General features: G+C 36.7%; 1 protein-coding gene and 1 non-coding gene across 19 annotated transcripts in view; both read right to left on the bottom strand.

The window, feature by feature from the left end:
• The window catches only part of POLA1 (DNA polymerase alpha 1, catalytic subunit), a 286,891-nt gene that overhangs the window by 223,186 nt on the left and 36,254 nt on the right, over positions 1-27,451 (bottom strand). For 14 of the 18 annotated variants that reach the window (XM_023633680.2, XM_070256826.1, XM_070256827.1 and 11 more), the window contains exons 17-26: positions 25,421-25,482; positions 23,854-23,943; positions 21,785-21,901; positions 20,375-20,550; positions 18,098-18,227; positions 17,490-17,609; positions 16,336-16,435; positions 14,545-14,669; positions 9,326-9,475; positions 8,794-8,916 (exon numbers count right to left, since the gene is read on the bottom strand). In XM_023633680.2, coding sequence (XP_023489448.1) covers positions 8,794-8,916; positions 9,326-9,475; positions 14,545-14,669; positions 16,336-16,435; positions 17,490-17,609; positions 18,098-18,227; positions 20,375-20,550; positions 21,785-21,901; positions 23,854-23,943; positions 25,421-25,482 — 1,193 coding nt within the window. The remainder of the gene's footprint in view (positions 1-8,793; positions 8,917-9,325; positions 9,476-14,544; positions 14,670-16,335; positions 16,436-17,489; positions 17,610-18,097; positions 18,228-20,374; positions 20,551-21,784; positions 21,902-23,853; positions 23,944-25,420; positions 25,483-27,451) is intronic. The other 4 variants (XM_070256828.1, XM_070256830.1, XM_070256831.1 and 1 more) reach the window with 1 other exon arrangement.
• On the bottom strand, positions 15,203-15,332 carry LOC111771699 (small Cajal body-specific RNA 24). The gene has a single exon (XR_002805626.1). It is a non-coding gene; the product is annotated as a small Cajal body-specific RNA 24 (non-coding RNA).

Genomic DNA, 27,451 nt, shown 5'->3' with positions numbered 1-27,451 from the left:
CTGACAAACTGAACGGAAACGGCGATTGGAGGATATAGAAACAATCTGAGGCTGCAGGCTTTTCTTTTGTTTTTTGTTAAAGAGAAAAATTTTAAGTATTCATACTAGTTTATGCAGACCCATTCTGATTCTAGTAGTACAACATCCAATGTGTGGGTTAAAAAAAGGAATTAATTTAGATTGAGAATAAGGAAATTCCACCTTACTTAATGAAAAAAAACCCTGGCACTTTTAAGATTAGTACTAAGGAGATTCTTAAAGATGGGGAGGGCCAGCCCACAGCCCCAGGACCACCCGTCATTGCCGCTCATGCCTGGTGATACCACGTGTGTGTAGGAGGGGTACGGGGTACTCTTTCTTGACAAAGACTTGTATTATCTGGGCAAATGAGCCCTTCCCTGGATTCCCGAAAGCTCAGGTAAGACAAAGATGAGGTAACCACCCAAAACTTCAGTAAATGCAAATGGATGGACAAGAAAGCACGCAAATATTTCCTTGTTGAAGCTCTCTTCTCTGATGCTCGCAGACACCCGCCTGTTGCACAAGCAGAATTTGACCTCGTCTCTCTCTTCCCAGCTACCTCTAACATCAATTGCCTTATGTCCTCCTAAGCATATACCTTTCCATACCCAAAACCCAAAAGAGCACACAGAGGTGGATGTTCAGGCATCTTGGAGATGCTAGTTTCCGACTTTTAAGAAAAAAGGATAAGGTCATTCTGAATTTATTTTTAAAAGTCTCAAGTTTTGGCATTTTAAAAGAAATGTTGTGTCAGAGTTTTCAAGTATATAGAAATATACTTGATTGGAAATAGGTGTTTCTATAGAATTCAAAGGTATATGAAAAGAACCTAGGCTCTAATACAACTATTAATTTGTACTGTTAAGAATTTCAATGGGGCCAGCCCCGTAGCCAAATGGTTAAGTTCACATGCTCCGCTTTGGTGGCCTGGGGTTCACCGGTTCAGATCCTGGGCGCAGACCTATGCACCGTTCATCAAGCCATGCCGTGGCAGCATCCCACATAGAAGAACTAGAATGACCTACAACTAGGACATACTGGGGCCTTGGAGAGAAAAAAAAAAGAATTTCAACTCATTCCATCTGAATTACCACAAATTCTGAATTAGTAGATGTGAATTAACAAAGCTGAACAGCATGTGTTATCAGTTTTGAATAACTGCAAAGAATTTAGAACCCAAACATCTCTGAAATACAATAAAAAGTTTCTCTGGCTTAGAATTTTATAATGTAAAAACTTCAAAAGTGGTAATCTGTGATCACTGAAAAAGGATACTGCTCTTTTTTTTAAAACATAAAACATATTCTGCAAAAATATAGTAAACCTTCATTTTACCCTTAAAAGAAATTCTCTTCTTATAGTAAAAAAAAAAAAAATCAAAATGTTAGTAGGTCAGCTGAAGTTAAAAGTAGTCTTAATGGTGGCTATTAAAATTCTGAAGACAGAATTAGAACTCTTCCCTCCTACCACCCACACAGTTTCCATGGGTCTGGTCTGGCAAGAAAATTCTTCACACTGCCATGTTTTAGGCGACAAAAGCATACATTTTTAAGGCTAAAGTTTCCCCTCAACCTACAGAAGAAGAGAGTTGAAATGAAATGTAAGAACCAGCAGTTCTTTACCATTTTTGCATCACAGTCCCCTTTTAGAATCTCTTAAATGCTATTTGCCCTCTCCCCCAAAAAAGTACATATATGTACAGACACACAAAATGTTGCATACAACTTCAGTGGATTCTCTTTGCTCTACTTGAGTTGAGAGAAGTTCTCAAATAATCTAAAAACAAGTAAAACTTCAAAATCTGTATTTTTTAGATGTCCAAAAGATTGTTTTCCTTCCTTCTTACTACTTTCAGTGTAATTTCCTCTACTTTCACCTCCCATGACTGAGACTGTTAGAAACAAAAGTGACTTTTCTATTACACATGACTCTTTTAGACCAGAGGTCCACAAACTTTCTCTGTAAAGGGCCAGAAAGTACACATTTTAGGCTTTGCAGGTCAGTCTCTGTAGCAACTAATCAACTCTGCCTTTGTAGCAGAGCACAAATGCAGCCATAGACAAACAGGTGTGGCTGTGTCCCAACAAAATTTTATTTACAAAAAAAAGTCTGTGGACAGGAGTTAGCCTGCAGGTCATAGTTTTTTGACCTCGGGAATAGAGGAACAGGTTCAACAACTCCACAAGGAAGCAAAGAGATAAATACAATTAGATCCCTAACTTATACCATCCCTAAAAATAATTTCCAAAAGGATTAAAGACCTAAAAACCACATAGTGTACAAAAAAATCTATTTGGCATTAAAATAAAAAACTTCTGTACAAAGACCACAAATAAAGGATAAGCCACAGACTAAAAGATATCTGCAACACAAATGACCAAACAAGGATTAGCCTTTGAATACCTAAGAAGAAATACTAAGAGACATACAACCCAACGAAATAGGACACACATGTGTATACAGGCAATTCACACAAGAAAACTGAAGAGTTAAAACAAATGAAAAGATGCTCAACTTAACTAATTCTTAGGGAAATGCAAATAAAAATCACAATGAGATACCATTTCACACTTATGGGACTGGCAAAAAACTAAAAATTCTGATAATAAGTGCTGACAAGGATGTGGAACACTAAGAATTATGCAACAGGTATGTTTACAAGTATATAGCAAGTTTAAAACCCCTCAACAGAAAAATAAACAAAAAGAAGCAAAATTTTATGTCAGAATCATTTCCAATTCTCTTTAGATTAACCTCTGGTACTATCTATGACTGTGGGGGTCATGTTTTGTAGCCCTATGGCCACCAATATGAATTCAGCTATTTGAAAGAATTAGCTGGCTGTGATAAATTAAATGATTGCATTTATCAATAAAGTATCATATACTGCTTGTGCAATGTGCAAATTCCACTCCTAGTAATACACTAAAGAAACTCTTACACATGTGGCACTGTCTACTGTAGCACTGTTTGTAATAGCAAAAAACTAAAACAAGTAAAAACTTGGAAACCTAAAAACCTGGACACTGTGAGTATAAAAAACATGCTATGCTGTATTTATTCACTGAAATATTATAAATAGGTAACATGAGTAAATCAAATCTAAAAATGTATCTACATGGATATACTTAAAAAGTGGTATACAGAGTAGGGTTTTTCCCTTACATTTTTGGCAAACAGCAAAAAATTATGTAGCGTAACACATAAATGGTAACAACTTTTAATGTACCACACGTATAGGTCCACATGTTTGTTGTAAAAGCAAAAAACCATGGACAAAAAGGACAAAACTAACCCTGAGAGGGCAGTTACCTCGAGGAAGAAGAGAAAGAAATGAGAGAGGGTGGGGAAGGGTTTTTAGTTGTCTCTATCATAGCTTACTGCATTTAGTTTTTTTTAAAAAAAAAACTAGACTTTTAAATCAAAACTACACTAAGATATCACCTTACATCTGTTAGAATGGCTAAAATAACCAAAACAAAAAGTAACAAATGCTGGAGAGGCTGTGGAGAAAGGGGAACCCTCATACACTGCTGGTGGGAATGCAAACTGGTGTAGCCACTATGGAAAACAGCATGGAGATTTCTCAAAAAGTTAAAAACAGAAATACCATATGACCCAGTCATCCCACTACTGGGTATCTATCCAAAGAACTTGAAATCAGAAAATCCAAAAGAACCATGACGTGGAAGCAACAACCTAAGTGCCCATCAACTGATGAGTGGATAAAGAAGATATGGTGTGTGTGTATACACACACACAATGGAATACTACTCAGCCATAAAAAGGATAAAATCATCCCATTCACAACAACTTGGATGGACACGGAGGGTATTATGTTAAGTGAAATAAGCCAGATAGAGAAAGACAATCTCTGTATGACTCCACTCATACGTGGAAATTAAACACGTAGACAAAGAGAACAGATTAGTGGTTACCAGGGGAAAGATGGGGTGAGGGGTGGGCACAAAGGGTGAAGTGGTGCACCTACAACACGATGACACAACAATAATGTACAACTGAAATTTCACAAGGTTGTAAACTATCATAATCTCAATAAAAAGTTTAAAAAAATTTTTTAAATACTAAGCTTTTTAAGAAAAAAGACTGGAAAAGTGAAATTTTTGCTTATTTCCAGATAACGATGAAAGTCTCCCATAGCACTTAATTATAAGATTTTCCATAGCCATTCATTCTCTTTTGCCACTGACACTAACAAAAGCTATAGCCCTCCATCTAGGGGCCATTCCAAAGGGCTCTCTACAGGTGTTAGCCAATCGCCAAGAGACTCCCAGGAAGGCTTGCCCAGACTGCATTGTTTGCATGCAATGATTTAGATACATGTTCTAAATGCACAAATTTCAGCTCCGAACACAACTGAAAGCTAGGGAGTCTACAATTGGTTGGCAAGTAGGCTGGCAAAGACTCATTTTAGCCTTCTGGGTGAGAAACTGAAAACACCTGGGCTCCACACCCAACCGTTAGAGCTATGTTCACTTCAAAATGCAATCAGAAATCCAGACCAAAAATCGTTTCTCAAGGCACAGAAATGAAAGAGTATAGAAATAAAACAATACTAATGCCAATAAGTACTAATTATTTCACAAAGACAAATATTACTATTACACTAAGGATTATGCAATGAGTATGCTTATAAGTATAGAATAAGTTTAAAATCCCTCCAAAAAACCCCAACAAATCCAAAGAGGCAAAATTATAGATTGAAATCCTTTCAATTCTCTTTAGATGAGCCTGATAATTGTAACTGAGGGAGTCATGTATTATAGTCCCATGGCCAGAAGTGTGAATTCAGCTATTTGATAGAAAAATTAGCTTGCTATGATACATTAAATGATTGTTCTTATCAATAAAACTTAGGATTCAAAAACCATCATTATTTTAAACACTAAATACATTAGGCTATTACAATCCTTTGGTCCAGTGTTAGCCTTTCTTTAACAATTTCAAAATCTTAAAAAGTCGAAAATTTGGACAGATATGTGTTACTAAATGGCCTTCATCATTGTTCACAGAATAAAACCCTTAATTGATTAATGATCTCAGGGTGTCTATCGCCATCTAGTGAACAATCACTTCAATTACCACACCAGTGACTTGACAACCAAGTCCGTTTTCTTGGTGGTTTAAAATATATGTCCACTTAGTGCTATCAACTTGCCTAGTATCTTTTTTATGTCTCTCTACATACATTGAGAACAGACACAAATACAGATGCTATTTATATAGATTCACCTTTCAGTGTCTGTAAACTCAGTTTCCATATTACTTCTCTGGAAACACTGACTTCATTATTTTTAAATAACTTGCACGCTATGAGGTCCCTCATACAATTCCTTAACCATTAACTAATTCTCTACCACCGAGCAATTAAAAATCATAGACGAGTTTAAGTGTGAAAGATCACACCTGGGAAAAGACAATATTGATGTCCATTTGACACAACTATTAGCACTTTTATTATAAACCTGTTTTTAAAAGTACAAATTAGTAATTACTCTGAGTACTCTAGCAGCCATAATACATTTGATTACAGAAATTATTAGGTCACCAGAGCCAAACCTGCATGATTCCAACAAAACTAAGCACACACAAAATAGACTTAAAAATAAAAAGGGAGGGGGACTTATGGCCTCCCCAGACTGTGTATTAATCCATATTCAAACGCAAAATTTTACAATCTTTTCACATGACATGCTACCAGGTTTCTGTCTCACTAATTTCCACTTGAACCTTAATCTAATTTATCCTACAAGGACTTTAAAAGCAAACAACTTGTAGGGTCTTCAGGCTACGATATTATTTTGTCCCTTCTATCCTATTACAAAAAAGACCAGTTTGATAAGTCACAAAGGTATTCCAAAATCTCAGCAAACTGATTCTCATTTTACACTTCACTCCTCCTACCTCTTTAATAACCAAGAGCTGCTTGAAATCACAAAGACCTAAAAGCATATATGGAAAATGCTAGTGAACCCAAAGACATATTATCACATAGAATATTTCCATCCGCCAGTGTTAATAATTATCACCAACCCTTTAACAATCATTTTTATTTTAGGAAATAATTTCTGTAAGTGGCTTTGAATCTTCTAGAATAAGATTTCCAGGGAGCAACTGTGTAATTATTATTTCTCATTAACCTCACATTACTTTAAAGGCCCACTTTCCACAGTTGCCGTATTTATTATTTGTGGGAAGGAGCAAAGGGGAAAGTAGAAACCAAGAATTTAAATCACATATGATTGTTTCTAGGTTTGTCTGAAATTCTTTGTTTTTCAGTGGGTAGAGCAGGGTTTTTTTTTATAGTTTATTAAGATTTGCTACTGTTATATTTTATACAACAGAAAAATAAAAATTGAGTTGAAACTCCCTATTAAAAATCCAGCTAACCGAAAATATTGCCCTTAAAGTACAATGGATTAGAGGAGTGGGGGAGATCATTGGACAAATTTTGGGCTTATCATTATCAACAGTGCCCTTTTAAGCTTGTGGATTTCTGAGCCAATGCAGAAAATGTAACAACAGGGATTTCCCAACAGCAAGAGGCACTCTCCAAGGGAGTAAATTGTCAACTATTGCCTCTCGTGAGAAACTTAAGAGTAACCTTGATCCAATCTCAATAGTCAACCCATGTATTATCACCCAGTTGGGGCATAGTGAGTGCATTTCCTAATACAAAAATAAGATGGTATTCTATCAGAAGCCACTGGATACATATACAGAAATAAAATTTAAATAATTTTAAAGTAAACTTAGCCTAAGAAACTGAAAACATCCTTCCCTTACTTCAACTAGCCCCTAAAACACCTATATCTTCTTATGTAAAAAAGGCCTGAGTCTTGAGATGAGTATTGAGAAAGACATTCTTTCAGGAAGAAGGGGTAGAATATAAAGCAGAAGCACAGTCACGAAAGATACTCTGAGATGGGGCAGACAACCCCTATGTCGTAAAAGCCTTACAATCAGGAAGATATGGATTCCAACTCAAAATAGTCACTTGGTATATATCACCTCTTTGAGTTTAGTTCCCCATCTGCAAAATGGGAACGATACTATCTATATCAATGGATTCTTGTGAGGTTTTAATGAAATAACGCCTCTGAAAGTTCTCACACATCACTGGCGTCCAATGCATGGTTTGCCCCTCCTCACTGCATCCTAAGCCAAGACAGGACTGCCAACAGAAGAGCAGCTCTGAACATCCTGTTTCATGCCAGCTACATCAGTGCTGTCTACCACATTAGCCACTAGCCACATGTGGCTGAAGTTAAATTTATTTTAACTATTATTAAATAAAACCCAAAATGTAGTTCTTCAGCTAGTTGGCACGAGCCAGATAGCAAGTGCTCAGTAGCCACTCATAGCTAGCGGCTACTATATTGGATATTGCAGATGGAGAACATTTTTATCATCTCAAAGTTCTATTGGACAGCACTGGTCTAGACTCTGAAGCAGCGATCAGTAATTTTTTTCTCTGTGAAAAGGGCCAGAGGGTAAATATTTTAGGTATGTGGGCCATGAAAGTCTCGGTCTTAACTATTCAACTCTGCTGTTGTAACGCAAAAGCAGCCATAGATGATACATAATCAAATGAGCACGGCTGTGACCCAATAAAATTTTACTTACAAAAATAGATGGTAGGCTGGATTTGGCCCATGGATCATAGTTTGCCAACCCCTGCTCTAGAGTATTCTGAGTCAAGACCCCCAATATGAGCATTCTGCCCATAACCACCAACTACCTCCTTAAGACTGAGTAATCTTAAATCCATGGACAGGGATCAATAGTTCACTGGAGTCAAATGGAATTAATATCTAGCGTAACTATTCTTTTACAAATTAAGAAAAACTCACGCACATGGTGCTAAGGCAGATGAAGCTTATGTTTACAAAGTGACAGCACCTCAAATCTGTGTGGTATCTGGGCCACCTTTCTAAAGCCAATAACTTTCAATACGTAATTCCAGTCCTGATATATTCCTGGAATTGTGGACTTCTACATCCAACTACCTACTTAACATGCCTAGAGATCTATTACAAATCTCAGAGGTAACACAGCCAAGATAGAACTCTTAATTGCTCTCTCCCACGTTTCTCCATCTTAGTAAATGGCTCTACTAGCTAACCAGCTATAAGAGAAAAACGGAGGCATCCTCCTTGATTTCTTCCTTTCCCTCACACTCCAACCTAATATATCAGCAAAAAAACTAACTCCCTTATGACACGGAGGTCTCATTCATTTTCCTCCTAAAGAAGCCTTTCCTGACCAATCTAAACAAGCCATCTTAACATTCTCTAGCCCACCACCCTCTTAATTATCTGTACAATATTTACTTCTATCATATTCTCTTAGTTATTTCTTGTATTTGTTTATTCACTCACTTATAGTCTGTTTTCCCAAACTACCCTCTCCCTGCCCCAAGTCCCCACCACATGCCCCTTCATACCCCCTGCCCTAAGTAGAATGTGAGCCTCGTGATGCAAGGCCCTTTTATGTCTTGTTCATCACTCTATCCCCAGTACCTAGAACAATGCCTGCCACATAAGAGGTGCTCAATAAATATACACACACACACACCCTTTATGGATGAATGAGTGGATCCTTATTTAAAAGCCTATCTGTCTCAAATCTATCCTGAGAAAGGAGTATTTGAAGCTGTATAACTAGGTAACAAACTCGGCTCTCCCACACTATAACATGTATATTTAAAAATACTCTCATTTTCAGAGATGTGAATGTTACGCCATTTACCTCCCTTCCTTTGTATGTCACCAAAGCAGCCAGTGGTTTGGCATAAAATCTGCTGTAGGAAAATCCCAGGCAGCCGTACATACTGTTTGCTGTGAGCTTCAAAGCCTTCTGTCGGATGTCATACTGCAGGCCACACAAGGACGAAAGACAAACAACAATATTGGTAGATGCTTAAACATTACATTAGATGTCTCTGTAGATCACCAATGAGAAGGAAAAACCCTCAATACCCCTGAAAAAACTTTTAACACGCTCAACCTGTCCTCATAGATCCATGATTCCCTGACCTCCCAGAAGCAAGTAAACAGACTCCAACGCTCCCAGAAGTCAGAAGGATCTTGCTTAGATACAGCTTGGCAGATAGAGGTACCTTACATTCTGAGGCATTCTAGTATTTTTGAACAGATTCCTACCCAGAAACTTAAAATAAGCACACACATTTGCTAACAGCATCATGCTTAAATCACTCCTAAATAATCAAATTCTAAAAGCTGAGGATGTCACTCAGATGTCTCTTAGTGAAAACATATACCTGAAGAACAAGGTCTGGATTTAAATCTTGCTGTTTCATTAGCTGTTTGACTTGTTTTCTCCGCTCCACCAGTTTCCGGATCTCTCTGGGCAAAATGCCCATTTCTAAGCTTGGATCTGGCAGCTCAGGGATCTGTTCTTGTTCTCCATCCTGATGAACACACAACAGAAATTTCAGACAAATCAAACTTTTGTGAAATAAATTTCTAAAATAATATTCTGTGGGAGCTTTACCTAATGATCACATCTTGAAAAGCTACTTTCTTATATAAGTAAAGGTCAACAATGCATGGGTGGTAGAAAAAGAGCTGAGAATGTTGCAGAACAAGTCAATACTGCCCTCTCTTCTCCCAATTCTATCAGCCCTTCATTCTCAGTATCTCCCACTCCTCTAGTTATTGACAAATGTACATATCATTTAAAGGGATGAATTTTTACACATGCTCCTCTCTTCTCTTCAACAAGATTAGGGAGCAACATGTTTGGGGAAATTGTTTTTAAAATAAAAACACTAAGAGAGACCTCTAGGATTAAAAAAAAAAAGCAGCTAAACCACTGTTTTAGGTTTGTGTACTACAAAACAAAATGGGACAGAATTTTTAAAGCTATACAGAATCATAGCAATTATTATAAATATTTTAGACTAAAAATAAAAGTATAAATACTAAATCAGTAAATTTGTTTTAGGAATTTGGGGCACATATTTAAATAGGCCATAACATTTCTAAAAATTAATACATATATATTCCCTAGCATTTATGTGGTACCTTTTATCTATAAATTGCTTTGCAATCGGTAGAATAATAGCAACATTTTAGAAAAGCAACCAGCAGTCTTCTTGTATTAAAATTTACAGCAGGAAAAAGCAAGGAAAGCATTAGACCATTTCTCTCAAGCCTCCATTAATTCTATTCACAGGCTGCAAAGAAAAGTTAGGTGCATTTGCCCTTTCAAAGGTTCAGAATTAAAAATAAACCTCTTGGCTTAAAGTATGTCAAGTCAATGCCATTTGACAACCCTGCCTTTACAAAGTTATCTGATTTTATAAAGATCACTATCTTCAAATGAACGATCTTACAATAGTAACAGGGACCTATTGTTTTTCAATATAGCACATGATGACAGCAAACCTATTAAAGAGATCTTGGTACACATTCCAATTTATTTACAGCAACTATGGAGGTCAGATAAAAAGTAAACAGAAAGGATTTGGGATCAGGAAATTTACAATCCATGCCCAGTTCTACCACCACTAGCTGTGTGGCACTAGCTGTTCTGAAGACCAAATGAGGTACTGTACAGGAAAATGATATAGAACCTATAAATTGCTACATGTCTATTTCTTAGATGACTTCTAAGGTCCCTTTCGACTCTGAAACGCTTGTATGATATATCCAGGATCCAAACTGGAAAGCTCAGATAAACAAAATCATGGCAGCGGAGGGGTGCTGGATAATAATTATCACAATGCTGACACAGTAGCAGGACAGAGCCCAAAGAATATTATTAATTGAATGCAGTCACTACCTTTTGGGGATGTCTACCCAATATAGTTAGCCCTCCGTATCCACAGGGTCCACATCCATGAATTCAGTCAACTGTGGAGCCTGTACTATGTTTCAGATGTGCAGTTGGTTGAATCAGCAGATGTGAAACCCACGGATACAGAAGGGCCAAGTAAGGGACTTAAGCACCCGCAGGTTTCAGTATCTGAGGAGGGTCCTGGAACCAATCCAAGCATATACTGAGGGACAACTGTACCTTCTCTGTAAAATTATCCTCTAGTCCCACAAAAAGGCCCATCCTTTGCAGCCATATTTGTACTCTGTGAACCCACTCCTGTGTTCACAGTTGATGGGACCAGGCATGATCACCAATCAAGGCAAGACTATAAGATTCTCTCTTCTGGGAATATGGAATTGGAACAGAAAAACAGCTCCCAAGCATGTGGTTGGAAGTAAAAGGCATGTAAATACAGGAGCTAGAGGGCAAACAGACATCTTCTGCCATGTGTACAACGAAGCAGAGAAAAAACAATATACAGAGATAATACATTAATTTACATCTTTTTCTGCTGGAGAACCAAATGTAATCAAATTCCCCACTGACAGTCAACTGTATAAGCTTTACATATGAAGAACCACACATTAAGTTATTAAGCCCTACATAAAACTGTTGACTGAACGATCAGTGGTTGGATTAAAATTCATGTGAGATAACTCAAAAATTCTTTTTAAAAGGCTAAGTGAGTAGAATCATTAAGAAATGCTTTCATGGCCAAAATATAGGACTGAAAATAGCAAGTGCTGGAGATGATGGCAAACAACTCACATACATGGCTGGTGGGAGTGTAAAATGGTACAACTACTTAAGGCAGCAACTTGACAGTTTCTTATCAAGTTACATATACACTTCCCATGCAAACCAGCAAATTTACTCCCTAGGTATTTACACCCAAAAACGAAAGCACACATCCACAAAAAGATTTGTACAAGAATGTTCACAGTAGCTTTATTAATAATAGCCAAAAAAACGAAAACACACCAAATGCTCATCTCAGGAGAATAAACAAACAAAACGTGGAATCTTCTCAGCAATACAAAGGAAAGAATTACTGATAATGCAACAACATGGATGACTCTCAATAACATTACGTTGAACAAAAAAGCCAGACGTGGGGCCAGTCATGTGGCATAGTGGTCAAGTTCACACTGCACTTTGGGGGCCCAGGCTTCGTGGTTTCGATCCTGGGCACGGACCTACACATGTGGCTTATCAAGCCATGCTGTGGTGGCATCCACACACAAAATAGAGGAAGATGGGCAAAGATGTTAGCTCAGGACCAATCTTCCTCACAAAAAATAAAAAAATAAAATACATGAATTTATTAAAAAAAAAAAAGCCAGACACAAGAGTGCATACTGTATCACTCCATTTATATCAAGTTCTAGAACAGCCAAAATTAAGCTACAGTGATAGCAGTCAGATCAATGGTTGACTGACAGGAGAGGGGATTGACTGTAAAAAGGCATGTGAGACATACCAAAACTTATGAGATGAAGCTAAAGCAGTGCTTGTAGGGAAATTTATAGTTGTGCATATCTATATTAAAAGAGAAGATCTCAAATCAATAACCTAACTGTCCATCTTAAGAAACTAGAAAAGGAAGAGCAAACTAAACCAAAGAAAGCAGAAAGAAGGAAGTAATAAAGATTAGATAGAGTGAAAATAAATGAAATAGAGAACAGAAACATAACAGAAAATCAAGGAAACCAGTTACTTCTTTGAAAAGATCAACAAAACTGACAAACTTTTAGCTATACCATCAAAGAAAAAGAGAAGACTCAAAGTACTAAAATCATGAATAAATGAAGGATGTTACTACTGAACTTAAAGAAATGAAAATGACTATAAGGGAATATTATGGACAATTTTATGCCAACAAATTAGATAACCCACATGAAATGGACAAACTCCTAGAAAGACAGAAACTGACTCAAGAAGAAACAGAAAATCTGAACAGACCCATAACAAGAGATTGAATTAGTAATCAAAAAAAGAAAAGTCTAGGGTCAGACGATTTCACTGGTGAATTCTACCAAATGTTTAAAGAATTAACATGAGTCCCTCACAAACTCTTCCCCAAAAAAAAGAAAAAAAGAGGAGGGAACAGTTCCCAACTCATTCTATGAGGCCAGAATTATCCTAATACCAAAACCAGACAAAGACATAACAAGAACACTATACACCAATAGCTTTTACGAATAAAGACACAAAACTCCTCAACAAAATACTAGTAAGTCAAATCTAGCTACATATAAAATGGATTATACACCAAAACCAAGCGGGATTTATCCCAGGAATGCAGGTTAATTCAACATACGACAATCAATGTAATACACCATAGTAAAATAGAGGACAAAACCACATGATCATCTCAATAGATGCAGAAAAAGTACTGGACAAAATCCAACATCCTTTCATGATAAAAACACTCAACAAAGTAGGAACAGAAGGGTACTTCCTCAACCTGATAAAGTCCACCTATGAAAAACCTGCAGTTAACATCATACTTGATAAAAGACTGGATACTGATCTTTTAAGATCAGGAATAAGACAAGGATGTCCACTCTTGCCACTTCTATTCAACATCATACTGGAGGGTCTAGCCAGGGCAATTAGACAAGAAAAAGAAATATAAGGTATCCAGATCAGAAAGTAAGAATTAAAACTATCTCTATTCACGGATGACATGATCTTGTATACAGAAAATCCTAAGAAATCCATGAAACTGTTAGAACTAATAAATGAGTTCAGCAAGGTTGCAGGATACAAGACCAATGTATGAAAATTAGTTATATTTCTACACACCAGCAATGAACAATCCAAAAATGAAATTAAGAAAACAATTCCATTTACAACAGCATCAAAAAGAATGAAATATTTAGGAATAAATTTAATAAAAGAAACGTAAGATCTCTACACTGACAACTAAAAAACATCGCTGAAATAAATTAAAGACTCTATTTTCATGTATTGGAAGAACATTAAGATGGCAATACTCCCCAAATTGATTTACAGATCTAATACAGTCTCTATCAAAATCCCAGTGAGCATTTTTGCATAAATTGACAAGATGATTCTAAAATAAACAAATGTGATAGTTATATAATGGAATATTATTCAGCAATAAAAAGGAATGAAGTACTAATACATGCTGAAACATGGATGAATCTTGAAAACAGTATGCTAAGTGAAATAAGCCAGACACAAAAGGTCACACGATTCCATTTATACAAAATGTCCAAAATACACAAATCTATAGAGGCAGAAAGATTAGGGGTGCGTAGATTTGGGAGGATTGGAGGGATTGAGGAAGGTTACAGCTAAAAGGTAGAGGTTTCTCTGGGGAGTAACGAAAATGCCCTAAAATTGATTGTGGTGAAGTCTGCAAACTCTGTGATTACACTAATGGCCATTAAATTGTACACTTTAATGGTGAATTGTATGGTACGTGAATCACATCTCAATAAAGCTGTTAAATAAAAAAGACACAGAACCAGTCTCCTTCTACCCAACCCTCTCCCTTTTTTGACCACTAAGAAAGGACATAACGTATCTTTTAAAAGGAAAAACTAGAGTGCTAACCCCTTTCGTTCTCTTCGTTCTTTAAGTACTACTTTCAATCTCAATTTCAAGAGCCTCCAGTTGAATACAAACCTCTGTAACTCTCTGTGCCTCTGAAGCAACTCGCTGCACTGTTGTAAAACAAATGTTGAATTCCTGAATGATGGAAGGATATAAACTGTTGAAGTCCAGAAGCAAAATGAACTTATCATAAAAACCTGAAATTAAAAAGCCACATAATGTCATAAAAAGTCTAAAAAAAAGATTTGTCCAAACATCACATTAGAAGTACTACAGTACAAAGTCTATTAGAAACTACATACTATCCAGAGCTGTGAGGAAAACAAAAGGAAAAAAGGAGTCAACTACTACTCCATACAAATGATTTGGATTAAAGTGAAAACTCAGGTCACAAAAGAAGAGATCCTGTCTTGCCTTGAAACCAGCTATATCCAGTCCTTTCTCCAGTAGTCCCCACAGTCCACCGTTATTATGGGCAAACACCTTCCTATATTAATTACTTTAGACAGGTGTCACATCCATTTCAAAAAATGTTGTTAAATTCTCCTTCAAGCAAGCATTCCCTCCCACCTACTCTCCCACTCCCACCTCCATGCCCAAAATGTTTAGTGATCTATGCCAATGAGTGGTTATATACATATTTTTTACAATCACACCTTCAAAGAATAAAATGGGCTGCCCATCTACCTGTACACAAACTGTGCTAAAACCAGACAAGAGATGTATATATAAATGTCAGTAGTGGAACGATCCACCCTTTTAACTTGCAAAGGGTGAACAGAAAGCTACTGTATTTCTCTAGGACATTTACAAAGAGTTATCTTCACCTTGAGAAGAAACTGAATAAAAATAAATGTCCACTATTAAGACAATAACAACAGCAAACATATTGATAGCTTACTCTGTATCAGGCACTATACAAAACAATCACTTTTATTCCTTAAATCTGTGTGGTAGATATTTTTCTTATCCCCATTTTAAAGAAGAGGCAACTGAGGCTTACAGAGGTTAAACAGGCAGCCCAAGATCACATAGCAGGATTCAAACCCAGATCTAACACCAAAGGACGACTACTCTGTTGCATTACAATAATAAAATCACTTTTGTCAAAAATGTCTCCTACTCAGAGTTCCAATTACGTGATAAAATTCACATTAATTCCTGCACAACACTGTGAATATAGTTAACACTACTCAACTATACACTTAAAAATAGTTAAGATGGTAAAAAAAAAAAAAAAAAAGACCCTTTCTAGCTCTGTGTACCACGAAACATCTTTGTCATTCATAACAGGGAAAAATTATTCTCCTACTAGAAGTTCAATTTGATGGTTACTATCTGTACTTTCTTTAACCTTGCCGTCCAGTTGAACTGGTCCTGGCATGTGAGGCAGAGGCAGAGCCCACTCTCCAAGAGCGGATGAGAGAAGACAGGGGTGCTCCTACCACAAGACAAATAGCCATATACTGGACTAGGGGCTGGCAAACTATGCACAGACCAAATCCAGCCTACCTGCTCTTTTTCTACCACTCATGAGCTAAGATCAGTTTGTACAGCTTTTAAATGGTTGGAAAAAATCAAAAACAGAATATTTCATGATACGTGAAAATTACACAAAACTTAAATTGCAATGTCCATAAATAAAGCTTTCTTGGAACATAGCAAAAAAACTTCACATCAATTCCATGCCAGGTGACTGGCAAAAAAGATTTTCACATGAATATAAGATAAAAAATAAGGTCATCATGAGACCTATTTGCTAACCCACAAAATACAATTCAGGTCTCCTAGTTTCTCAAGCCTAACTCTGCATTAAGAAATTCCTTAACACCCAGGACAAAGCAATCCACTACCCAGCCTTACCAACTTTGGGGTCCAACACCAAGCCTCCAGCATAAGCTGCTTTCTTACGTCCCTTCTTATATTTATTGGTATCTCCATCAATGTCTTCATCTTCATCTCCCTAATATCAAATGGAAAGATAACTACCAAGTTTTATGATTCCCCCTTTTCCAGTTGCAGTCCTAGTTTTAACAAACATTCTTCATTTTTAGTTAGTGGTCCTATCTGGGGGGAAAGACAGTTATCGTAATGTGTTCATGAATCCAAACGAATGCCAAGCATGGTAGTTACTGAAACAAATACTATATCTCTGAGTTAAATAAATATGCAAACCTATTTTTAAATGTTTCTAAATTCATAGAAACTTTCTGTTTTTAAATCAATGACTACTAAAAATGGATACTCTTCATACTGCGTAAAATCTGAGACTGTAAAAATCCTCTTAAATTCACTACCTTAATATTCGTGATGTAAAAATACAAAATACTTCATATAGGTATTATCATTATTCTCATTATTAACATAGACACCTTAAAATAAGTATGTCCATATACTGAAAATCCACTCCTAAGTAGTTCATCAACGGCCAACATTCAATACTTAAGCAGAAGTCAAATTCCTCTAAGTTAATATCCCCTATACAAATTTTGATAATGCACATAAAACAAGCAAATACAAGAACCTGAATCATTTTAACATGAAATTCCCATTCTGAATCAAGTACTAACAGCTCTGATAAAACAGTAGCTAAGTTTTAGCTCCAGTGTGATGCATGCCACTTCAAAAACTGATTGTGGTAACCTTAATCCTACTAAATGTAACAATGCAACACAAAAATAAAGGCTCACAGGTTTAAAGAAATAATAGGTTTAATTCATGTCAAACTTTGGATAGGGCTAAGGTGGCAAAACACTTTCCATGTAGGGTCACCCATTAGGGAGACCTAATGCTTCCCTCAACAATTTCGCTTTTCATGAATAATTTTTACCTGTACAGAGAAAAGTGGAGAAAGAAATAACCACACAAATACAACAGAACAAACTTGACATGGTTTCTACAGTATACAGGGGGTTGATTATTTTGGAAGCAGATGTTATCACAGCAAAAAACGCTATCTAGGTAATAAAAGGGGGCAGGGATAAAAAAGGCAAAACACTATACAATTTTGGACCCACCAATTTTTGCTGAGGCTTTCTGAAAATCTGCTTGTCAGGCACAATATAGTTGTTTTCATAAAATGCATGAAGCAACAAGAACTCGTTGCGCTCGGATCGTCCACCCATCAGCGTCCTAGACTATTAAACAGAATTTCTTTTTTAAATTTGAGCTCAAAACCACAACAAACAAAAGCAACTTTGAGTTGGTAAATTTAATCACAGTAACTTCTTCAAAATCATTCCTCATAACCAGGGCTGCTTAAAAAAAAAGGTACTAAATTATTCCTAGCATTCTCTCTAAGCATTCTAGTTAAAAGGAGACAAAGAGAGCTTAAAATATTGACAACTTGGGCTATTTCTTTACTCCCAAATGGCCACTCCACAAATCAGACACATCCAGATGTTAGAGATGATCCTTATATCCACCCAAATTTCAGCATACTGCACCTGGCTTTCCTCCCCTTCTCCCAACCAGTTCTTCATTTTACAAAAGAAGCCCAGCTTTCAGAATACAAGTTACTCATTTTATAAGCATGCATTTAGACTCATTATCATATAACAACTACCCCAAGCAAACACTGAATCCAACAGGAAATGCTTCTTCCCCCTTTCTAAGTTAAATTTACCATAATGTTCCCAGCGATGTTAGTGATCTGCAATGCTAATGGAAGAACATTTAGCTCACACATGATCTGCAAAATGAACCTGGCATCTTTCCAGGTGTGTTCCAACAGGTACAACAGATGAGAAGATTCACTGTACAGAAAAGTAAGAATGAAACAGACTCAAGTAATTAAAAGAAACATTGACTATAATCAGAACTTCATAAAACATTACAAAAAATTGGGAGTATAAGTAACTTCAGAACAAAGGCATCTCAGCTTTGGAAACAATTTAAAATAAAGTCGGTATGTAACTAGGAATTCATTCATACCATTGATCCCAATGTACTTTTCCAAACCACAAAAAAAAATCCCACAAAGATAAAGTGAACTTATGTGTTAACTACAACTTAAAAACTACCTAAATCCTTTCATTCATTCCATCAAGTATGTATTGCATGTCTACTATGTGCTAGGCATTGTTCTAGATGCTGGCTGTGACCAAGACAAAAATTCCTGTCCTCACGGGGCTTATGTGCTAATGGGGGAGACAGAGTTTAAGCAAAAAATTAAATACAAGGTATATTACAAAATGCTAAGTGTCAAGCAGAAAAAAATAAGAAGCAATGGGAATATTAAGTGTTAGGAACAGAGACTGAAATTTTAGTTAGGGAATCAGGGAGAGTTCACTGAGAATAAAGACCTGGAAGAGGTGAGGGGGCAATCCTTGTGGATGGATATGTGAGGGAAGAGCATTCCAGACAGACAAAACAGCACACTCAAAGGCCCTGAGCTGAGTGCAAATTTGGCAGTTCCACGACCAGGAAAGGAGACCAATGGCTGGAACAGAAAGAATGATGGAGAGAGCAGCAGAAGATAAGGACAGAGTTAACGGCAGAGAGACACACTGATAGGACCTTCTAAGTTAAAATAAGGACTTTGGTTTTTACTCTGAATGAAACAGAAAGTCAGTGGAAGATTTTGAGCAGAGTACCATATCTGAATTAACTTTAGCAGAGTAAGTCTAGTTCCTGGGTTGAGAACAGACAGCAAGGGGTCAAGGCAAAAGCAAGGAGACCAGTGAGGAGGCTGCTATAAGACCCAGTAATCCAGGGGAAAGGGGATGGTGGCTTGGACAGGGTGGATCCAATGGAGGGGAAAAGAAGTGGTCAGATCTAGACATAGCTTGAAGATAGAGCTGACAGGATTGCCTGGTGGATTGAATGTGGGACGTCAGGGAGAGGAATCATGGATGCATCAGAGGTGTGGGGTCAAGAATGACTTTGGAGGTTTCCAGCAGTACTGGAAGAATAAGAGCTGCCATTACTTAAGGAAAGACTACAAGGGGATCCTAGGGGAGAAGATCAGGAGCTCAGCTTCTGAACAAGTTAAGCTGGAGGCTCACAGTATACATCAAATAGAACAAGCAGGTGGATACACGAGCCTGGAATTCAGGGGAGAGGGTTAAGCTGAAGATACACAGGTGGAAGGCATCAGCATCCACATGGTATTGAAATTCCTGAGACTTGATGAGATCACCTAGAGGGCGCGCAGTCAGAAAGAGAATGAGAAGTGGGCCAGAGAAGAAGAAGAAACCTTAATTAAGACATAATCAAGGACAAAGCTTCAGTTATACAAAATGAGTAAGTTCTACAGATCAAATGTGCAGCAATGTGACTAGAAGAAATAATACTGTATTGTATACTAAAAGAGTAAATCTAAAGTGTTCTCATCGCAAAAAAAGAAAAAAAATAGTAACTATATGAGGTGATAGATATGTTAATTAGTTTGTGATGATTATTTCACAACGTACATCAAACATCAAGTTGTACCATCTTAAATATATACAATTCTTATTTTGTATACAAATACAATTCTGTATTCTAATTTTACCTCAATAAAGTTGGGGGGAAAAAAGAAATAATTAAGCAGTATCTGTAAATAACTTAATGATTTCTCAGTTTTTATATTTCCAAAATATTTACACTAATTCCTGAATTAATGAATTAAGGGTAGAAATATAAATATCACATCAATTTCCAAACTGCTCTTAGAAAACATCAAGATGGTGTTAAGATAAGTGAGGGAGATGGAGATAAACTGATCAAATTAGAATAATTCAAGAGGCAAAATAGTTCAAATTACTAAAGTAATGGAGATGGTGATGCTGACTTGAACACAGACAATTTTTCCGTCCAAAGCACCACACGCCACACACTCCTATCCCTCCAGCCTAAAGATGATACTGGCATCTTGCTGTTGCTAATTTCAAGACAAATTCTGGAGCACCCAGGATCATACCTGTACATATTTTGTACATTTTCCATTGGGATTACAATCCTTTCAGTTTTCAGAATCTGTTGAACAAGTTCAGACAAATGGTAGCTTTTACAGCGAATCAATTCCTTTGCTGAAATTTCCACATCACAGATCATTCGGCCACAGGTAGCATTTCTTTCACCAAATCCACTCCTGCCCTACAAGTGGAGAACAAAAAGCAAATCCCATGAAAGAGCAGACACTGAGAACATTTCGTTCTAACTTGCTTTGAGGCTAACCCAAAAATTACAGTGATGAAACTCTCCTTCTTCCATCCATTCATTCAGCCATCAATCAAATATTTTTGAACAACCCTATTCTAGGTACTCGGAATACAGCAGTGAACAAAACAGAAAAGATTCCTGACCTCATTTGAAATACACAATAAAAAACAGACATCATAAACAAAATATTATATCATTTTAGGAGGTTATAAGTATATGGAAAAGAGAAATAGTAGAACAGGGTGAGGGAAACAAGGAATTTGGGTGGCTGCATCTTAAATAGGGTGGTCACAGTAGACCTCACTGAGAAGATGCCATATAAAGAAAACCTTGAAGGGACTAAGGAGTCAATAAAGCAAGGGTTCAGATAAAGTGTTATTAACGACTCTGTCACCTTAAAGATATGAACAGGAAAAGAAGAAAGAGCAGTGGCCCCAACTCCAACCCGTAGCAACAGAATTCTCTGGAGAGCACTATAAAATGTACAGATTCCTAAGCCCTCTGATGAGGCAACATGCCCACTTTATTCACAAGATTTAGGTAAAATAAGATTTTAAGCACTGAGCAGTATCAGGTTTAGGAAATGAAGGTGCTCCATACGAAAACCACCAAAACCTCTTTAAGTGAAGCAAGCAGGTAGAATGAAAAATACACAGGCTTTAAAAAAGTCAGACAGGCCCGGGTTCAAAATCTCAGTTCTTGTCTTTGCTAACTCTACAACCTTGAACAAGTTCTGTTACCCCTGTGAGAATGTAAAATAAAACTGGAGTTGCTGTGAAAGATAACTACACAGAAGGTTAGCCCATTGCCTTCTTCCATATCCAATGTCAGCTCCCTCCCATCCTTCCTTCCCATCTCCTTCCCGAATGATAATACTCAGTGATTTCTGTACCCTGCAACTCTGCTCCAAGGGCTGCTGCTTTGGTGATGCCAAAGTGGAGATAACATACCTGTGCTGTCTCTAGAGTCTAACAGCTGATTTTAAAAATTACCAGTGGCTTTTACCAATAAAATGCTGGCCTCAAAGGAAAAGATGTTTAGTGCCAAAGTTAAAATGTCCTATCACAAGACAACAAATTCTTAGTCAAAGAAGCACAGTGTGTTCCGTTGTAGCTACTCCATATAAAGAAGCCAAATAAAGAAATAAGATTTTGAAAATTATTATTACCCCAAGCTTTGGCATGTTGGATCGCTTCAGTCGACCTATCTTGGACCAGTGAGGAACTTTGCACACATTAATTCTCTGCAGTAGCACTTCCAGTTCAAACCCATAAATATTATGACCCTAGTCAGAAAAAGAAGGCAGCCAATAACATTATAACCAACGCAAATTAGATGATTTATCTTCATATGCATAGAATTTCTTTGCCCTTTCTTTTTCTGGTCTCTAATTGAAGGCATCACGAGCTTACCTCCGATTGGGGTCCTTTCTTCTTCAGGAATTTATTCATCAGCAGCATTCATTAGCCTTGACATTAACAAGGCTGCTAAGCAGATTGCTGGAATAAACTTTATTTCATCCTAATTGATGCAAGGTTCATACGATGTCTTTTAATTTGCAGCTCATGCCTCACGGTCTTATAGGCAAATGCAAATTTTAACGTCCCATACTTTTTTTTTACATGATCAGTAAAAGCCGTATTCAAAAGCAAAATTCCATTTTACTTAAAAACTGAATACATGCCCATGCTGTTTGATAATTTACATAGACATAGAAAACTCAGGAATTGCATCTAGTTTCTTCTTAAAGAACTGAGTTCAAACACTACTGGTTTAGACTCAATCAATGTGCAACAAAATAAATATATAATACCACTCAATAGTTCAAAGAAGAAACTTGTAAAAACAAGGAAACAAAACTATACCAAGTACAAAATTTCTCAAAACTGCAAGCAAATTTTCCATATCTATAATAATTTCCATCATGTGAATAATATGATTCACTGCCTGTTTACTAAAAAACTGAAGTTTAAAATAAATCAGATCAATAAACAGATTTACTTGTTATTAATTTTAATTAAAAATATATACCACTATACATTTATGGCAGTTTTGTCTATTAAATTAAGAGACCCAAAAGACATGAGGAAGTCTCACTTCCAAATTATCATGCCTGAGATTAGGGACTCAAATCTATGTCAGGATTCTCTCTTAACATCAGTTTGGACTTCTCACACACAGACCTACCTCTAACCACCCTGAGGCAGGATAGGTACTCTAGGAACTATGACATCTCTTTGGGGCCCAAGAGAGTGACTGCTAGTGGAGGTTAATGAGGGCCTAGTGCTGAGCCAGAGCACCACAGTAGAGCACTGTGGACAGAATCTACCCGGCACTTTCAAGATGGGTCCTGAAATATCTAAGGGAAGTGGGTGCAGAGACACTGGTAACAACCCACAGGCCCTCAGTGTTTTAGCTATAAACATCACCAAGAAAGGTGTCCAAGAGCAAAAATGAACATGGAGGAATATATGGCAAACATTTTTACAAGGCTTCAATGTAACCAAATTATGAATATCACATTTAAAATATAGGCATTTATATCCCACCTTCCTCCAAAAAAACAAAAGCACAATATAATCTGATTGATCCATTAATCCAGAAAAAAAGACAAAAGGAAGAACTCCTATCAAGGAGCCTACAAACTAAGGAAGGCCAGAGGAAACAAAAGCAAAATGTTGCTTTATGACTCTTAAGAACTGGGGCAAAGACAAACTCAATAAATTATTAGCTCTCACTGTCTAGTGGGAACATACTTAATTGTCAACAGAAAACAAGATTCCTAGCCCTGAGCTCTCAAAGAAATATGTCATAGAGATCCACTGAGCTCATAAAATTAAAACACTCACAGTTTAGGGATTGGCACTAAACCAAGGGAATTAACTCCTGTGACCACTACACAGCTGGGCGACTAAGCCAAAATTTTGCAGATACCACCAGTTGATATGAGTTTACTTACTTATGCGCTGGTCTCTAAGTGTAAACAAATGGAATGTCCTAAACTTCAACAATAACTCATGAGTTGCTTTTCTATTAGAGAAAAAAAAACTACCTTGCAGTGGACTGGGATTTTTTTTGCCCTTTTTGTTAACAGAAAGTATAGCAATGCCCACCAAGTCCATAGGGTCATTTCACTCTGAAGAGAGTCTTGGCTGCTTACAAAGTACCAATCAAGTCACACTGGAAAGAACTAAGGAATGAAGAGCTTCCCCATGACATGATCAAACATCTACTCACCACAATGACATCAGGATCAATTTTGTGAACTTTTGCAAGGAAAAAACCTAGCAGTGTTCTTTCTGTTGCAGCAACCTCAACCTTCACATTCTGTTAGATAAAAACATACCAGTCACTTACTCTTTATTCTCTTTGGCTCTCTGGCTCCTTTTTCAAAGAGGTTAAGACTTCTTAGGGTTAAAAGAAACCATCCTTTCAAAACTAAATGCAGCAATGAAATTCCTGATTCCAGGTTTCACAGTAATAATTGTACAAAGTCTTTGAGGAGCTCATTCTAGTAATAAGCATGTGAATGAAGCAAAATTTTAAGCACTGAGCACTATCAAGTGCAGAAACGTCCCTTCATAGGGACACGCTTGTAAATCTGGACACATTTTCTAGCAAATGAATCAGAGTACCTATCAAAAACATTACTTACTTTCCTATATAATCCCTGGTAGACTTCATTATTTATGTATCTACCACATAAAGAAATCACAAGGATTTCTAATAAGATATAAACTAATCTCAAATCGTGGTGGAAGAACCTATAAATAAGAAACTAGACTAATAACAAACATATATTAAAGAATTACAAGTGTCTTAAGTATAAATAAAACCTATCTTCACACAAAAGGTTTCCACTTGGATTACTGACTATAAATCAGGTATTCAAAAGATCCACTCTTATTAAGAATCTCTTAAAATGGCAGTTGATGACTATATATTTTCTACAACTAGCTCATTTACAAAATATCACTTTGACTCTAATGGAATTTTCCTAGGTCGTTTTACCTGGATAGGTAATTCAGTGTACTTCACGAATAATAGCCTGGTCCAACAGTATCCCAAGCCTAGTGGGACTTCTTGAGCCAATTTAAAATAAGTGAAACTTGACAAGGTTGCTAACTTTTGTCAAATGAGGACATTAAAAAAAAAAAAACCCTAGAAATTTACCAATACAAGCATTTCATAAAAGAAACAACATACTCCCCCAAAAAGAAATTCTTTATGTTGAATATATTTACCTTTGTGAAAAACTCACTACATTACACTACTTTTTCCCTCCATTTTATTAAGGATCCATGAAAACTTCTTCACGGAGTATACTGGGAGTTTAGAAATCACTAATCAATTCCGGCCATCCCACATCAACCTTCCCAATGCATGTCCCCTTTAACATCCACAGTATTCCCAACTTCACCTGGCTGCCTTCAAGCTAGAGGATGGAGCTGAAGGGGTTCTACTCAACATTTTCCCAAAACTATAATCATGAGATCATGCATTCTGGAAAAGCTTTCAATTAAGCTCTCTGAAGGAGGGTTTGAGCCTATTCATCTACTAATATGGTGTAGAATCCCATTATTTTCAGATGGTAAAACATTTGGACATGGTTAAATAATGTTTCTAGTTTTATATTCCTAATACATTTTAATGGGTTAATGCCATTGCTCAATCTAGCAAGAATAAAGACCTAATAAATCAACATAAAAATAGTCTATTTCTACTAATCCACATCATCCTCCCTTTCTCTTTCTAAACAAATAGGTGCTTCATATTTAAAATGAATAAATAATGAATTCTTTACCTTTTCCTTAATGTCTTCTAAGAAAGAATGTGGAAAAATACAGTCCTTTGGTTTAGACACAACTGTAAGAAGGAAAAAAATTAAGATTCCAACACCTATCTTAGTCCAATTTCGAGTATGTATTCACTGCATGTTTCCGAATGGAAACTGTCCTAAATACAAATAAATTCTCCCAATCTCTAAAGAGTTAAAAGGATCAAGTATTTCCATTGGTCATGTTGTTGGGCCTCAAAATTAGCCAAAACAAACAATCTTAAAATCCATATGGAACCACAAAAGACCCCAAGTAGCCAAAGCAACCTTGAGAGGGAAGAACAAAGCAGGAGGCATCACACTCCCTGATTTCAAACTATATTACAAAGCTACAGTAATCAAAACAATATGGTACTAGCATAAAAATGGACATACAGATCAGAATAGAAAGCCCAGAAATAAACTCATGCATATACGAGCAACTAATTTATGACAAAAGAGCCAAGAATATACAATGGAGAAAGGACAGTCTCTTCAATAAATGGTGCTGGGAAAACTGGACAGCCACATGCAAAAGAATGAAACTGGACCACTATCTTACAACATACACAAAAATTAATTCAAAATGGATTAAAGACTTGAACATACGACCTGAAACCATAGAACTCCTAGAAGAAAACATAGGCAATAAGCTACTTGACCTCAGTCTTGGCAATGAATTTTTTGGATTTGACACCAAAAGCAAAAATAAACAAGTGGGACTACATCAAATTAAAAAGCTTCTGCACAGCAAAGGAAACCACCAACAAAGTTGAAAGGCAACCTCCCCAACAGGAGAAAGTATCTGCAAATCATATATCTGATTTGGGGTTAATATACAAAACATATAAAGAACTCATATAACTCAATAGGAAAAAAACAAACAATCCAATTAAAAAATGGGCAGAAGATCTGAATAGGCATTTTTCCAAAGACACACATATTGCCAACACATATATGAAAAGATGCTTAACATCACTAATTATCAGGGAAATGCAAATCAAAACCATAATGAGGGGCCAGCCTGGTGGTGCACGTTTCGCTTCGGTGCCCCGGGTTCACCGGTTGGGATGCCGGGTGCGGACATGGCACCACCTGGCAAGCCATGCTGTGGTAGGCGTCCCACATATAAAGTAGAGGAAGATGGGCACGGATGTTAGCTCAGGGCCAGTCTTCCTCAGCAAAAAGAGGAGGATTGGCAGCAGATGTTAGCTCCGGGTTAATCTTCCTCAAAAAAAAAAAACAACAAAAACACCATAATGAGATATTACCTCACACCTGTTAGAATGGCTATTATCAAAAAGACAAGTAATAACAAGTGTTGGTGAGGATGTGGATAAAAAGAAACCCTTGTGCACTGTTGGTAGGAATGTAAACTGGTGCAGCCACTATGGAAAACAGTATGCAAGTTCCTCAAAAAATTAAAAACAGAACTACCATATGATCCAGCAATTCCACTTCCGTGTATTTACCTGAAGAAAATGAAAACACTAACTCAAAAAGATGTCTACACCCCCATGTTCACTGCAGCATTATTTATAACACCCAAGACATGGAAGCAACCTAAGTGACCACCGATGGATGTATGGATAAAGAAAATGTGGTATATTATTATACAATGGAATATTAGTCATAAAAAAGGAAATCTTGCCATTTGCAACACCATGAATAGACCATGAGGGCATTACGTCAAGTGAAATAAGTCAGAGAAAGACAAGTATCATATGACCTCACTTATATATGGAATCTAAAAAAAACAAAAACAAAAAAAATGAGTTCATAGATATAGAGAACAGACTGTGGTTGCCAGAGGCTAGAGGTGGGAGGGGATAAAGGGAATGGGTGAAGGGGATCAAAAGGTATAAACTTCCAGTTATAAAATAAACAAGTCATGGGGATGCAATGTATAGTATGGTGACTATAGTTAATTCTATATTGCATATTTGAAAGTTAAGAAAGTAAATCTTAAAAATTCTCACAAGAAAAGAATTTTTTAAACTGGCGACAGACGTTAACTAG

The sequence above is a fragment of the Equus caballus genome, chromosome X, assembly GCF_041296265.1.
Source record: "Equus caballus isolate H_3958 breed thoroughbred chromosome X, TB-T2T, whole genome shotgun sequence".
NCBI classification, from domain to species: Eukaryota; Metazoa; Chordata; class Mammalia; order Perissodactyla; family Equidae; genus Equus; species Equus caballus.
Note: the sequence above shows the minus strand (reverse complement) of the source record. Positions and strands in the feature narration are given on the sequence as shown.